General features: G+C 42.5%; 9 protein-coding genes and 1 non-coding gene across 10 annotated transcripts; 5 read left to right on the top strand and 5 right to left on the bottom strand. All coding sequences in view use genetic code 12, as the record gives it.

Moving 5' to 3' along the window:
- Nucleotides 1–11: 11 nt before the first annotated feature.
- On the bottom strand, nucleotides 12–3,266 carry FOB63_001006 (DNA-dependent ATPase; the record flags this gene model as incomplete). Its single annotated transcript, XM_002619864.2, has 1 exon — nucleotides 12–3,266. One exon carries the CDS (start codon nucleotides 3,264–3,266, stop codon nucleotides 12–14), a length of 3,255 nt encoding a protein of 1,084 aa, XP_002619910.2.
- Nucleotides 3,267–3,616: 350 nt separating this feature from the next.
- Nucleotides 3,617–4,642, top strand: ATS1 (Ats1p; the record flags this gene model as incomplete). The annotated part of the gene is made up of 1 exon (XM_002619863.2): nucleotides 3,617–4,642. The coding sequence occupies one exon, from the start codon at nucleotides 3,617–3,619 to the stop codon at nucleotides 4,640–4,642; it is 1,026 nt and encodes a 341-aa protein (XP_002619909.2).
- Nucleotides 4,643–5,121: 479 nt separating this feature from the next.
- FOB63_001004 (uncharacterized protein) lies at nucleotides 5,122–5,745 on the top strand (the record flags this gene model as incomplete). Its single annotated transcript, XM_002619862.2, has 1 exon — nucleotides 5,122–5,745. One exon carries the CDS (start codon nucleotides 5,122–5,124, stop codon nucleotides 5,743–5,745), a length of 624 nt encoding a protein of 207 aa, XP_002619908.1.
- A 75-nt stretch (nucleotides 5,746–5,820) lies between these two features.
- FOB63_001003 (uncharacterized protein) lies at nucleotides 5,821–6,375 on the bottom strand (the record flags this gene model as incomplete). Its single annotated transcript, XM_002619861.2, has 1 exon — nucleotides 5,821–6,375. One exon carries the CDS (start codon nucleotides 6,373–6,375, stop codon nucleotides 5,821–5,823), a length of 555 nt encoding a protein of 184 aa, XP_002619907.1.
- A 583-nt stretch (nucleotides 6,376–6,958) lies between these two features.
- Nucleotides 6,959–7,042, top strand: FOB63_005501. Its single transcript has one exon. It is a non-coding gene; the product is annotated as a tRNA-Tyr (tRNA).
- Nucleotides 7,043–7,146: 104 nt separating this feature from the next.
- FOB63_001002 (uncharacterized protein) lies at nucleotides 7,147–7,644 on the top strand (the record flags this gene model as incomplete). Its single annotated transcript, XM_002619860.3, has 1 exon — nucleotides 7,147–7,644. The coding sequence occupies one exon, from the start codon at nucleotides 7,147–7,149 to the stop codon at nucleotides 7,642–7,644; it is 498 nt and encodes a 165-aa protein (XP_002619906.2).
- Nucleotides 7,645–8,071: 427 nt separating this feature from the next.
- Nucleotides 8,072–8,767, bottom strand: RPE1 (ribulose-phosphate 3-epimerase; the record flags this gene model as incomplete). Its single annotated transcript, XM_002619859.2, has 1 exon — nucleotides 8,072–8,767. The coding sequence occupies one exon, from the start codon at nucleotides 8,765–8,767 to the stop codon at nucleotides 8,072–8,074; it is 696 nt and encodes a 231-aa protein (XP_002619905.1).
- A 481-nt stretch (nucleotides 8,768–9,248) lies between these two features.
- FOB63_001000 (uncharacterized protein) lies at nucleotides 9,249–9,779 on the top strand (the record flags this gene model as incomplete). The annotated part of the gene is made up of 1 exon (XM_002619858.2): nucleotides 9,249–9,779. The coding sequence occupies one exon, from the start codon at nucleotides 9,249–9,251 to the stop codon at nucleotides 9,777–9,779; it is 531 nt and encodes a 176-aa protein (XP_002619904.2).
- A 79-nt stretch (nucleotides 9,780–9,858) lies between these two features.
- Nucleotides 9,859–11,178, bottom strand: FOB63_000999 (tRNA-specific adenosine deaminase; the record flags this gene model as incomplete). The annotated part of the gene is made up of 1 exon (XM_002619857.2): nucleotides 9,859–11,178. One exon carries the CDS (start codon nucleotides 11,176–11,178, stop codon nucleotides 9,859–9,861), a length of 1,320 nt encoding a protein of 439 aa, XP_002619903.2.
- Nucleotides 11,179–11,236: 58 nt separating this feature from the next.
- Nucleotides 11,237–11,692, bottom strand: FOB63_000998 (uncharacterized protein; the record flags this gene model as incomplete). Its single annotated transcript, XM_002619856.2, has 1 exon — nucleotides 11,237–11,692. One exon carries the CDS (start codon nucleotides 11,690–11,692, stop codon nucleotides 11,237–11,239), a length of 456 nt encoding a protein of 151 aa, XP_002619902.1.
- Nucleotides 11,693–11,896: the final 204 nt, after the last annotated feature.

Below are 11,896 nucleotides of genomic sequence, written 5' to 3'. Positions count from 1 at the left end.
CGACTTTTAATTCAACCACCGAAGAGGAGCTTCTCAAACATAGAAGACGCCTTCTCTTCGAATTTGGATTCATTTGGTTCGTTGCTAATAGATTGATCCAACTGTAGCTTGTTTTCTGCTAGCATCAAAATATTCTCATCTATAGTATTTTCTGATATGAGTTTGGTGACCATCACCTCATTAGTTTGGCCAACACGATGTGCTCGATCTTCCGCTTGTTTGTCATCATGGGGATTAAAAGACTGATCGAATATTACCACATTGTTGGCAGCAACCAAGTTGATACCAAATCCACCAGCTTTTGTTGATAGGAGGAACACGGGAATATCCTCATCTTCGTAAAATCGATCAATAATGTCTTGTCTTGTATCAACACTAGTTTGTCCATCAAGTCTCAAGAAGCTGATATTAGCGAAACTTAAAACTTTTTCGAGAATATCGAGCATCTGAGTGAAGAGGGAAAAAACCAAAATCTTCTCTTTCTTCATGATAGTTTGCTTAATTAAATCCAAAAGTTTGGCAACCTTTCCACTATCATGCCATTTTTCCTTGTCCAACACGTAACTGGATAATGTATTTGGGAATTTTTCGCATAAGGCATTAAGTTCGTAGTCGCTCATCACCAGCATATCTTCCTCGATGTAAGCGCGGCTTGCATTAACGTACTCGGGTTCCTTCATGATTTTTTTTGACATTTCCTTCAACATGTCGTCAGTGTAGTTCTTCCTAAAAAGAAGAGGATGCATAGATGCCTTTCTCAATGACATCATAACGTTAGACGATGAAGCAACGGGACTCTTTCTTGCCAATTCCGCATCCTTACCCGTTAACTGTTTCCTCCGCTCCCTTTCAAGTTTAGTAGATTTTCCCTTTTCGATGTACTCATCATAGATAGCTCTTTGGGTTGGAGTCATAGGACATCTCACTATATCATGGTGCTTCTTAGGCAAATACTTTAACACTTGGGCCTTTTTTCTCCGCAAGACAAATGGGGTCATCATCGTCTTCGCTTTATTAATTGCCTGTTGAGAAAGTAATGGGTTATAATCCTTTGTTGAATCCACACTAGCTTTCTTATTAAAAAGCCCTTGTAAATCTTCACGTTTTTCGACAAACAATTGAGGTAACATAAAAGCCAACAAAGAGACAAGCTCCTTCAAGTTATTCTGCAAAGGCGTACCTGTCAATAACAATCTGAAGTCTGCCTTTAACCTCATCAACTTATTGTATCTTTCGCTGTTCGAGTTTTTCAACATATGACCCTCATCATAAACTATCATATCGAAATGCTGATTCTTCAAAAACTTAAAGTCCGATGGTGCACCCGTGGCCAAATTGTAAGTAGTGACAAGAACATCAAATTCAGTTTCCTGTAACTCATATCTCAAATCTTCACGCTCCAGTTGAGAGCCGTAGTATGCTTGAACAATTAAATCAGGACAAAATTTGTTGAATTCTCTTAGCCAATTTTCTAATGTAGATGATGGTACAACCACTAAGTGAGGACGTTTCTTTTCAGAGGTTGCTTTCAAATATGCCATGAATGAAATAACCTGACATGTTTTGCCAAGCCCCATTTCATCGGCTAAGATACATGAAAGATTATTGTGGTATAGCAAATTGAGCCAGTTAATACCAACTTGCTGATACGTCTTCAATTCTATTTCTGGAGCAAGAAGCGTAGGCTTATGTTTGACATAAGGGAGATTTCTCTTTTTTGAGCCGATATCGTCATCATCATAATCGTCTCCATCATTATTTGGCTTTTCTAAGTCATCCACTTCGACATCCACCATGCTTAACTCTCCTTCTCCTGTAACTTTGACACCCCACCTACTCATTTGGCGCGATATCAAGTTTCCATACTCTGAACACTTCTTCACCAATGAATCAACTGCTCTATAACCCTTCAAGCTGAATTCCGTACTCTCGACTATCTTCATGCCTAAAGTTTTCCTCTGGTTTCTCTTTTTCACTTCAGGTTCAGGAGTATCCTGTTCAAACCTGTCTTCAGCAACTTCGTAGATAGTATTAAATGGCCTTTTGGAAATCAATAATTCTGCAACATTGGGTTGAATATTACAGATTTCAACAATATCATTGATAGGAGCTTTGTTTAAAAAATCCAAAATTTGACCATCAATACTGGTGAGTCCAGTAGAGTACATGCCCTCGTCGTCTTCAGCGGACATGTCGTCACTAAAGACCTCATCCTCCAACTCTTCGTCGCTATCCACAACTTTAGAACCCTTTTTCTTTCTCTTATTCTCCTTAATTCTCTCTTCCAACCTCTCCAACTCATCAATATCGCCAGTACCACCCAACTGAGGCGCATTGTTTTTCAACCTGGGGATACTGTCATCGGAATATCCAAAGGCAGAAGTAAGAGCACCAGGATTGCCCAAAGAAATAGGCGGTGACGCAGAGGAGGGTTCGGGCGTAGAAACGTACATGTCATTTGCACGTACAAGTCTTCTTTTCTTGCGGTCCTCCAACTCTGGTGGATTTTTGAAAATCGAATCAATCCGCATCTGTTGCCGGTTCCTATACTTTTCCAAGATGGACACCTTTGGTTTCAGAAGCTGCACCTTGGTGTCTGGTGCCTTCACCGTGTCAATAGCCGATAGCGATCTCTTCTGGCGAGCCTTTCCAGCAATTTTGATGGGTGATGCATCTTCATCTGCATATTCTTCTTTAATTGGAGTAGCAGGCGATTCTCTAGTTGCATTTTCAACCGGAGCACCAACTTCTACTTTCGTTTCGGATGAAACAGGATAATCTTGATGGTTTGAAACTGCATTCGGCGAAAATTTTGAAAGCACTTGTTTTCGATTCTCTGCATCAGCAGCTTGCATTTTCCTCTTGGCATCGTCAAATTGCTTCATTCGGCTACCCAAATTGTGATTCTCAGCTAGCCACTGGCTGATATCGCGTAGATTTCCCTTTCCTTTCACCATAGCCTTGAAAAGCTCGCCCTCATTTAAGTAATAAAAGCGCTTGCTAATAATCGGCCAATTTTTGTGTGAGTAGAATCGTTTTCTCACCTCCTCCTTATGCCTCTCATCAGATGATCTACTCTCGTTGATGCTAGGCGGCATGGCAGAAGTCAGCACGGGAGAAGATCTCACGTTTATAGGGGAAGAGCTCGGCACCTGAAGAATATTTTCCTTCCGTGGAGTTTCCTGTGGTTTCGTCATGGCACAGGACCTAGAAGAGATGAAGCCAGATTCTTTTTTTTTTTCGAAGCGCGTTCGATAAGAACGCATAAAAGAAATTGAACTATCACAGGCAACACAAAAGTACAATATCTGGGCTCATAAAAAAATACTACAAGCCTATTTCTTGGGAACAATTCCTTACGATCTCTATAAAAACAGGCTTAACGGCACATGTAAAGGGACATAAGAGTATCAGTTGTGACGACGCGCTAGTTCCATCATAGGAAGGCAAAAAAAAAAACAAAGTTCAATAAAAAAGTAGCAGTCATAGGAACGGAAATAAGTAATCCCATTTAAGAATATTAGCTTGAACTTTGCTAGGTACTCTCAAACCTTGCTGTACTTTTTGGCATCATGACGTTTGATGAACTTTCTGCAGTACGATAAGTACCAACATAATGAACTACAAAGTTCTAACATGTGGGTCGAATGGCAACTATCAACTAGGGACAGGCGATAACGAAGACCATGACAAACTACAGGAGGTGGCACTTCCACCAGAGGCCAAGCTATCTGGGGTAAGACAGTTTGCTTTCGGCGGAAACCACACTTTTATTTTGCTTGAGGATGGCCTGCTCTTTGCAACAGGAAATAATGAACATGGCCAATGTGGCATACCTGGTCCTCAAACGCTTTTCAACTTTACCAAAGTAACAGGGTCCTGGAAACATGTATCTGCCGGGTGGGAGTTTTCTGTTCTTTGTTCGATGGACAACAGAGTCTTTACGTGCGGCTACGGACCAAAAGGCGAATTGGGACTTGGGCCTAAAATAACGAGAGCAGAAACTTTACACGAGGTGAAAAAAGAGTGGAAGGATGTGGTAGCAATGGAACTGTCCATCAACCACACTATTGTAAAATTAGCGGATGGCACATTTTTCGGGTGGGGTGCCAGTAGGAAACACCAAATGGGGGAGTTTCCTGGTGTCCCCAATAAAAAAGGTGACTTAAAACCTCTTGCTCAGTTATGGGAACCAACAAAGCTAAACTTAACTGCAGAATCAGTAAAATTGGGGCGAGAGAGAACGTTGTTACTAGGCGAGTCATTGCGAGTCATCGGAAAAGATCCTTTAGAGATTGATGTGAGGGCAAACAAAGCCCGAGCGATGTGGTCATCAATCCACTATAGCCATGAAGTGGATGGAAGCTTGGTGGTGTCCTCTGTTGGAAACAATTCTCATGGACAGCTTTTTCAATATGATGTCCCAGAAAAGATCGTTGATTTTGAAGTAGGAAGTGAACATGGAATCCTTCTAACAGAATCAGGGAAAGTCTACGCTTGGGGATGGGGCGAGCACGGTAATTGTGGAGAAAGGAAAGACGATTCAGTCACTTTCAACTTCTTGAACCTAATTTACAATGGAACATCAAAAGTCACCAAAATGGCTTGTGGCTTGGCCACAACATGGTTAGTTGTGGAATAAATAATAAGAAAAGGTGAAGTAAACGAGAGGAGAGAAAAAACAATAGAGAAGAACAATTAGAATAATAAAGACATAATACTGCAATATTGGTAATGTAGCGAGGTATCTTTCCCATATTCATCTAATGCGTTAGATGTCGGACATCTGTGCTCAAAGATGGAAAATATGTTCAACGTCGTTTATATAGGACAACAGTATCGGAGGGCAATCAAGAGATACAAAAATTCTATACAGAATCGATGCAGCTGAAGGCCCCCCTTCTTAGTTATCCAACCCAAATCGCAAGCCCATAATCCTTTATGGAGCTGTCATTTGGGCTAATGAAAAGAATTTAGGTATAGAAAAGTATGGAAGAGATGCGATTTTTCTAGATGTCATACCTTTGTGCGGGTAACTCCAACATCGGCTCCATACTTCAGTGTGGGCTACACCACACGATAACACAGTAGCATAATTATTGCATAAACCTTTACAGAAGAATGTTTGGGGCAGTTTGTTCGGGTCGTCCAATACAGCTAGCGCAGCAAGTGGAACCCATGAAATGGGTTTTCACGATGAACAACGCTTCTAACATAAATCATATTGCAATCTTCTTACTTCCCCAATCGGAATTTACAGATCCAAACTACACCGCCTTGGTATATTTCCAATTGCCCAACTCAACCGAGTTCAAGTTGCTTGGTGGTTTGAATCCGAATAAGCCATCAGCCATTTTCAAGCTTAACAACACTGCAACAAAAGCGTCCCAGTCATACTTTGCTGACGACGATGCTATGAATGACGACTTGGGTGCAAGTGTAGACAACGTCGTTCTTAATATTGGAATCGCAATTGAACCGACGCCTCAAGCGGAAGTTCTCTTGCTACAAGAGAAACAGAAGGCATCTAAATCCATACTTCCAGCCGTGCAACCACCACCAGCACCACAAGCTCCTCTGGATATTGCAAGTTTAGCTAACAAGATTGTCAAACATGCCTACAACTTTTTGGGAAGTTTTGTTGACGGTACAGGAAAAGTCCCCATGAAGGCGTTCGACAACTGGTGGGACAAATTTAAAGTGAAGCTTGCCAACAACCCTAATTTTTTGAACGAGTTGGACTAGAAAATCTAACTTGGTGACATGATGAAAAGAGACTACAGAAAATATGGTTCGAACATATGATGTATTTCATGGGCTTCAAAGTAATAACATAGAGATTCCTGCAGCAAAAGCTCCAATAGCATAAATGGGGCCTGGCCTTCCAGCTTCAGCCAGGGAAGAGGAAGAGCTAGAACCAGAGGAGGTGCTGCTGGTTTCAGACGAGCCTGAACTTTCACCACTCGATTCGGACTGCTCGGTTTGAGACAGATCTGCGGAGGATGCAGTAATTGCTTCAGAGCCAGCACTGGATCCAGACCCGGATTCAGATTCAGAACCAGTTTCGGAAGCAGAACCAGATTCAGTACCAGATACGTTGTGTTTAGATGCTTTGGCAGTGATGGACGCAATGATAGCAGCAACAGAACTGTCAACAGAAGTTGGAAAAGAGTATGAGCCTGGAGAGTCTTCTGTTTTGGATCCTGCTTCAGCGTGCAAGGTCTTCGAATACTGACCCAAGAAACTCATAAGCCATGAGTTTTGTGCAGCTGAGTTCTTTGGAAGATTGGAATAATCCGCCAAAGCAGCAGAAATCCCGCCATCAGCAGCAAGAACTAGGGGCAATGATAACAAGGCAATAGAAGTAATACGCATGTATTTGGGTTTAGGTTGTAGATCATTGTAAGGCTAGCAGCAGTTTATATACGTCGCCTAGAAAGTGTGGGGATATTACCTACACGGCTGAGATGCAGTTTCTTCCCTTTCAGGCAATAATTCTCTGCAACGAAAGGAACGGCAGAAAATTGACCATTTATTCCTGTCTATTATTCACGAAAGACTAAACTTCTTCTGAAATTATTATTATAGTTGTGGAGGGGTCCCATTCAGGCATATCCTGCAGACAACTTTTACCTGAACAGGTAATAACCTAAGACTTGTAGAGAATTTTACACATGGAGAGACGACAAGCCTCGTTTGTTGTAACCTCGTTTGTTGTAGCCACGTTTTAGAAATAAAGACCAAGGCGTAAAGTTGGTACAGGAAATGGTTAATCCCAGATTATTGTGAGCACAAACAGGAGTCCTGGATGATGTTTCACATAATGTTGGACCACGAATGATGCTCATCGTATTCAAAGTGTGGGCACTTTAACTCTTAGTTCTGTAGCCAAGTTTACTCGTCTCAATGGAATATCTTAACGGCGTTATATAGCAAGAAATTCATGCGTTATGAAATCCTCTCGGTGGCCAAGCTGGCTAAGGCGCGAGACTGTAATGGAATTGTAATCTTGAGATCGGGTGTTCGACTCACCCCCGGGAGATTTTTTTTGCGAATCCTCCTGTTAGCTCATCTCCCTCTTCTCCCTGTACACACACCACAGAAAGATATTTTTCTACTTGCCGTCATCACATTGATAAACAAGAAATGCCTTCAAGAAATTCTGTTAACAAACCAAAGGGCAAGCTCCAAGCGGCCCACAGGAGCAATGTGATTTCCAAGAAAAAGGCTTACCGTGCTAACCGCGTCGTCCCAACTAGATCTTCGAACGGTAGATACAACACAGACACTGCACCAAGACCAACCGATTCCAAGGCTTTAGCCTTATACAGCGGCGGGCTCGCTTCTACAGGCAATGGAGTCACTACCACCACGTTATCCAAGAAAAGAGCGAAGAAGATTGAGCGTAACAAGAGATATGTGGCGAAGAGAAATGAGCAGTTGAACATTGATCTCGCTGTCAAACAAGAGGGCATGGATATCGACATGGAACCACAGGGGAAAAGAGTGAAGCCTCAAAAGGCTCCAACCACTTTGGACAAGGTGAAAGAGGCTCTTTGGGCTGCTGTGGAAGACAGCACGTCTGGCGACATGGGATTGAATGTTCTGAGCGAGGGCACCACCATTGGAATCCAAGCTTTTTAGGCTGGATGCATTTCTGAATTCTGCACTGGGACGCTATGTAATATAGAAATATATGACTTTGGTATTTTGACTCGTTTTCTCTATTTTAAAACATCCGTTTCACAAAAACCTATCTTTGGTCCCTTTTCTTGGTTGATTGTGAAATCTACTTGAAGCATGCTTTGCAAATTTCAATGTATTTACCATGGCTATTAGTACTGCTTTGATATAGATTGTGCACTGGGTAGTGTAACTTGAAACGCCACATCAAGTAATTTCTTCGATGGACAACTGATCCAAAATTGTTCAATGACGAGATAACTACTTATCACTCTAAATATACATGGACGTACACATCCACTCTTCATACTACTGGTTTACGACGCACTGAAGCTACTCCCCCTTTAAATCCACACCATGCATTCTCCACAAACCTACTAACTAACACCTATTCCGTATAGTATCCCTTAGCCCGCAAGCTGTTGTTGACGGTTTCTCTCATGAAATCAATGAGCACAACAGGGTCCGGAGCAGTGAAACACGAAGTGCCAGCTACAATTACATTAGCTCCTGCCTCAGCTGCAGCTGGCACGGTTTCCTTGCCCAAACCACCATCAACCTGGATGTTCAAATGAGGGAACTTGGTTCTCAACTTCTCCACTTTTGGCATCATGTCAGCCATGAATTTTTGCCCACCAAAGCCAGGTTCAACAGTCATAACCAAAGCCATATCCAACTCCAGTCCAATCTCATACAAGACGTCCACAGAGGTTCCTGGCTTGATAGCACAGGCCGCCTTCATTCCATTTTCCTTGATCAATTTGATCAACGCTAATGGGTCCTTGGTGGACTCGTAATGGAAGGTGTATTGGTCACCTCCTGCTTTCGCAATTTCCGGAACCCACTTTTCAGGCTCCAGCACCATCATATGACAGTCGAAAAACGTCTTTTCTGCTTTGCGGGGAATTTCCTTTCTCAAGCTGGTGATGATTGGCGGTCCGAGAGAAATGTTGGGCACAAAATGGCCGTCCATAACATCAATGTGGAGCCAATCGGCACCAGAGTCATACATTTTGTGGCAATTGCATCCTAAGTTGGCGAAATCCGATGCAAGGATGGATGGCGCAATGATAGCTTTAACCATTGTTGGAGATTGATGAAATGTGTTAAAGCAATAAAACAAATCTTGTGCGCGCTCTCACTAATTTGTTTGACAACCGAAGGAATACAATGTAATTAAATGCTTACAATCAACCTTTTACCAAAACCCAAGCTGGGAAACCAAATATCCCTTAGACCATCTCGTTAACTTTCTCAAATAATGTAGTATTTTTTATTTATTTATTTATTTTTTGTGTTTCACTCTTACCCTTCGGATCTGTCATCCCACTAAAGAAAGTCTTTGTTGACTTCTCTGGGTGCACCGATTTCGCATACAAATCCCTAAGGGCAATAAAGTTTAACCTGTAAAGTTTATCGACCCTGGAATCCATGAAGCCTCAAGAAATTTGCCTGTCTATTTTTGTCACTTCCCAAATTCCTCCGTCGAGTACCGATTCGCACCCAGACACCACTCCGATACACGATAAACCTCCGCCTCATATCCAACTTCCGACCCCGTCACCATGTCTACAGAAAACCAAATTGAAGGCGCTTCCTACTCGGAACAGATTTTGGAATGTGCAAGAAGGAACAATACGGAACTCTTGAAAGAAATCATTCACTCCTTGGACCTGGACCATGCCAAGTTGGCTAACTTGATTAATGAAACAAAAGAAGTGATCACGAGCAATTCGCCTTTGCATATTGCCACTCTGTTGGGTAACTGGGAATTTATAGATATGGTCCTTGATGTGGAGGGAGTGGAGATCGATCCCTTGAACAGAGAAGGTGACTCGCCTTTGCATTTGGCGGTTAAGTACGCCAGCAACGAACCGGAATACGGCTACTTCATTATAGACAATTTACTTGATGCCGGATCAGACCCTACTGTTGTGGATAAGCACGGTTTGAAACCCGTCAATTACGTCAAGCAAGACGAGAAGCTTCGGAACCTATTGGAAAGTGCAGAGTATGCTGCTACAGCACAGGCTGATTTGGAGGCCAATGAGGAGGTGGAGGACGATGACGAAGGAAGTGCATCGGAATCGGACTGAATAGTATTCAATACATGCATTAGAGTGGAACCACATCGTAGAATCAGATAACCTTCTAGGCGGTGAGACAATTAGTGTGCTACTGTATACTCAATGGAAATGAATCTGGAAGAGACTCGGGCCACAGACCAAGAATATTTCTCGCGCTTGCTTTTATACTTTCCCTTTGCTTGTTCGAACGTTTCAACTCTTCGTAACTCAGAAATGGAGGGAGTAAATGGCATGCGTGCTCATAAAGTTTTCGTTTGCAGATGAAACTAGCCCCAGAGGGCTTAGGTGGCTTGTTTTTAATGTATGCACCATTCTTCACCCCATTGACTATAACCTGACTTGTTTTAGATGGGACCACATACAAAAGACTTGCTGGCAGAGGAGAAGAAAGCTCATTCCGCTCATACTGGTATTCGCTTTCTTTGTACGTTAGTGGAGTCAATGGGTGAATTTCTAAAGAGGATTCACTGATTCTTCCTTTGAAACACCGATCGAAATCTTTCCTGCTGAACTTATCTTGCCGCAAAACCAAGTACAGTAGGTAGATGGGTTCTATTAGTAAACTGTTCACACAGTTGAGCACACCAGTGAATTGTTTCATGCATAGTTTATCCGAGCAAGATTTAGAGTATGTCGGTCTACTATCGGCTCGACCAGGTTTTGTTCGGACAATACCATGTAGATCAAAATGGGCCCTGCCTCTCACTACCTTCTGCTTCTTCGGTTTAGGTCCTTCCCATGCTACTTTATCTTCCGAAAGAAAACTCATAGAGGCATCTCCACACGGTGGTTCAGAAATGTAAAGTGCCAACTTGACTCCGTCTCGTAGTTTATACTTCATCGATGTTGATCTTTCCAAGAGCTTCGAGTGGTCTTTCCCCAGTTCAATGAGTTTGATCTGATCCAATAGAAGATAGTTGAATAGACGGAGACAAAGTATTTCTGCATGACAATCTTGGACAATCCACCCATGTGAGTATTTTCTAACCTCATTCGGCATTGCTTTCACTCCCGTGCTGAGAGCCAAAACTGTGATGATGCCATCTTCGAGCGCAACAATTCCAGACAAAACTGACCATTCACTGATGCCATTGGACCTCACGCCTGGCTTTCCTGACTTAAGTGCTAGTGAATTGAACTCCTTTTCGACAGCATAAGCTATCTCTTGTCCAAGAAACTCGGTCATCTCGATCTGGCATACAAGTTCTTTCGAAACTATCTTAATAAGACTATAGGAAGATGTTAAGGGACACGCACCCATGATAAGAAACACATATTCATTAGAAAAAAAAAAAAAGAAAGCAAACTTCAATGACGTAGGATATTTCCAGATCTCCCCCCTTGTTTTTTTTGTAGTCAGAGTGATACTGGCCCAGATGGGTTGCGTCTTCCAAAACTTTACTCTCATTCGTACTTACATCTCAACAATGAATTTCTTGATATAAAAGATTACGTATTGGTGTTTTCTATCTCTTTTTTCTCATAAGCGCCCCCATAACACCGAGTCCAATAGCCAAAACGCCGCCTGCGACGCCGAGCCCAATAAGTCCATCTTGCGTCACCTGATCGTCGATCGCTTGCTTTAATGCTTTGAACTGGGTGTTATCCGGCTCCTTTTCAAGCAAAGCCTCGGCATAGCGACGGGCATTAGAATATTCTCCAATCTTAACGCTTCCAAGCGACAAGTAATACAACGCTTCTCTTCTTAGCAGAGGAACATCGCGGTAAAGCACGGCTAGAATATCAAGCGCTTCTTTTTGGGACGCAAGGCTGTCTGTTTTGAGTAGAGCCCATGCGTAATTGAATTCGGACTGTGGGGTAGGAGGATGTTCCGACTCAAGCTGGTCCTTGAGTACACGTATTTGCTCAGGGGAAATGTTCTGGTTGAGCTCCTCTAAAGCTGGATACGAGCGTCTGAACATTACAGTTGTAGAAGAATGAATAAATGGGGGAAAAAAGGGTTGTAGAAGAGTGACGCAAGGACAGGTAGATGTCTGGAAAGTGGCAATAGAATTTAGCTAGTGCGAATCCCAGGCAAATTCAGGCGCAAATCAAAGTGCCTTAGTGCGAAGGTACAGACATAATAATGAACGGTAACTCAAGATTCAGATATTTTCCTACAATGC

The sequence above is a fragment of the Clavispora lusitaniae genome (genome assembly GCF_014636115.1).
Source record: "Clavispora lusitaniae strain FDAARGOS_655 chromosome Unknown tig00000003_pilon, whole genome shotgun sequence".
Taxonomy (NCBI): Eukaryota; Fungi; Ascomycota; class Pichiomycetes; order Serinales; family Metschnikowiaceae; genus Clavispora; species Clavispora lusitaniae.
The sequence above is the reverse complement of the archived record's forward strand: the minus strand, read 5'-3'. Positions and strand labels throughout refer to the sequence as shown.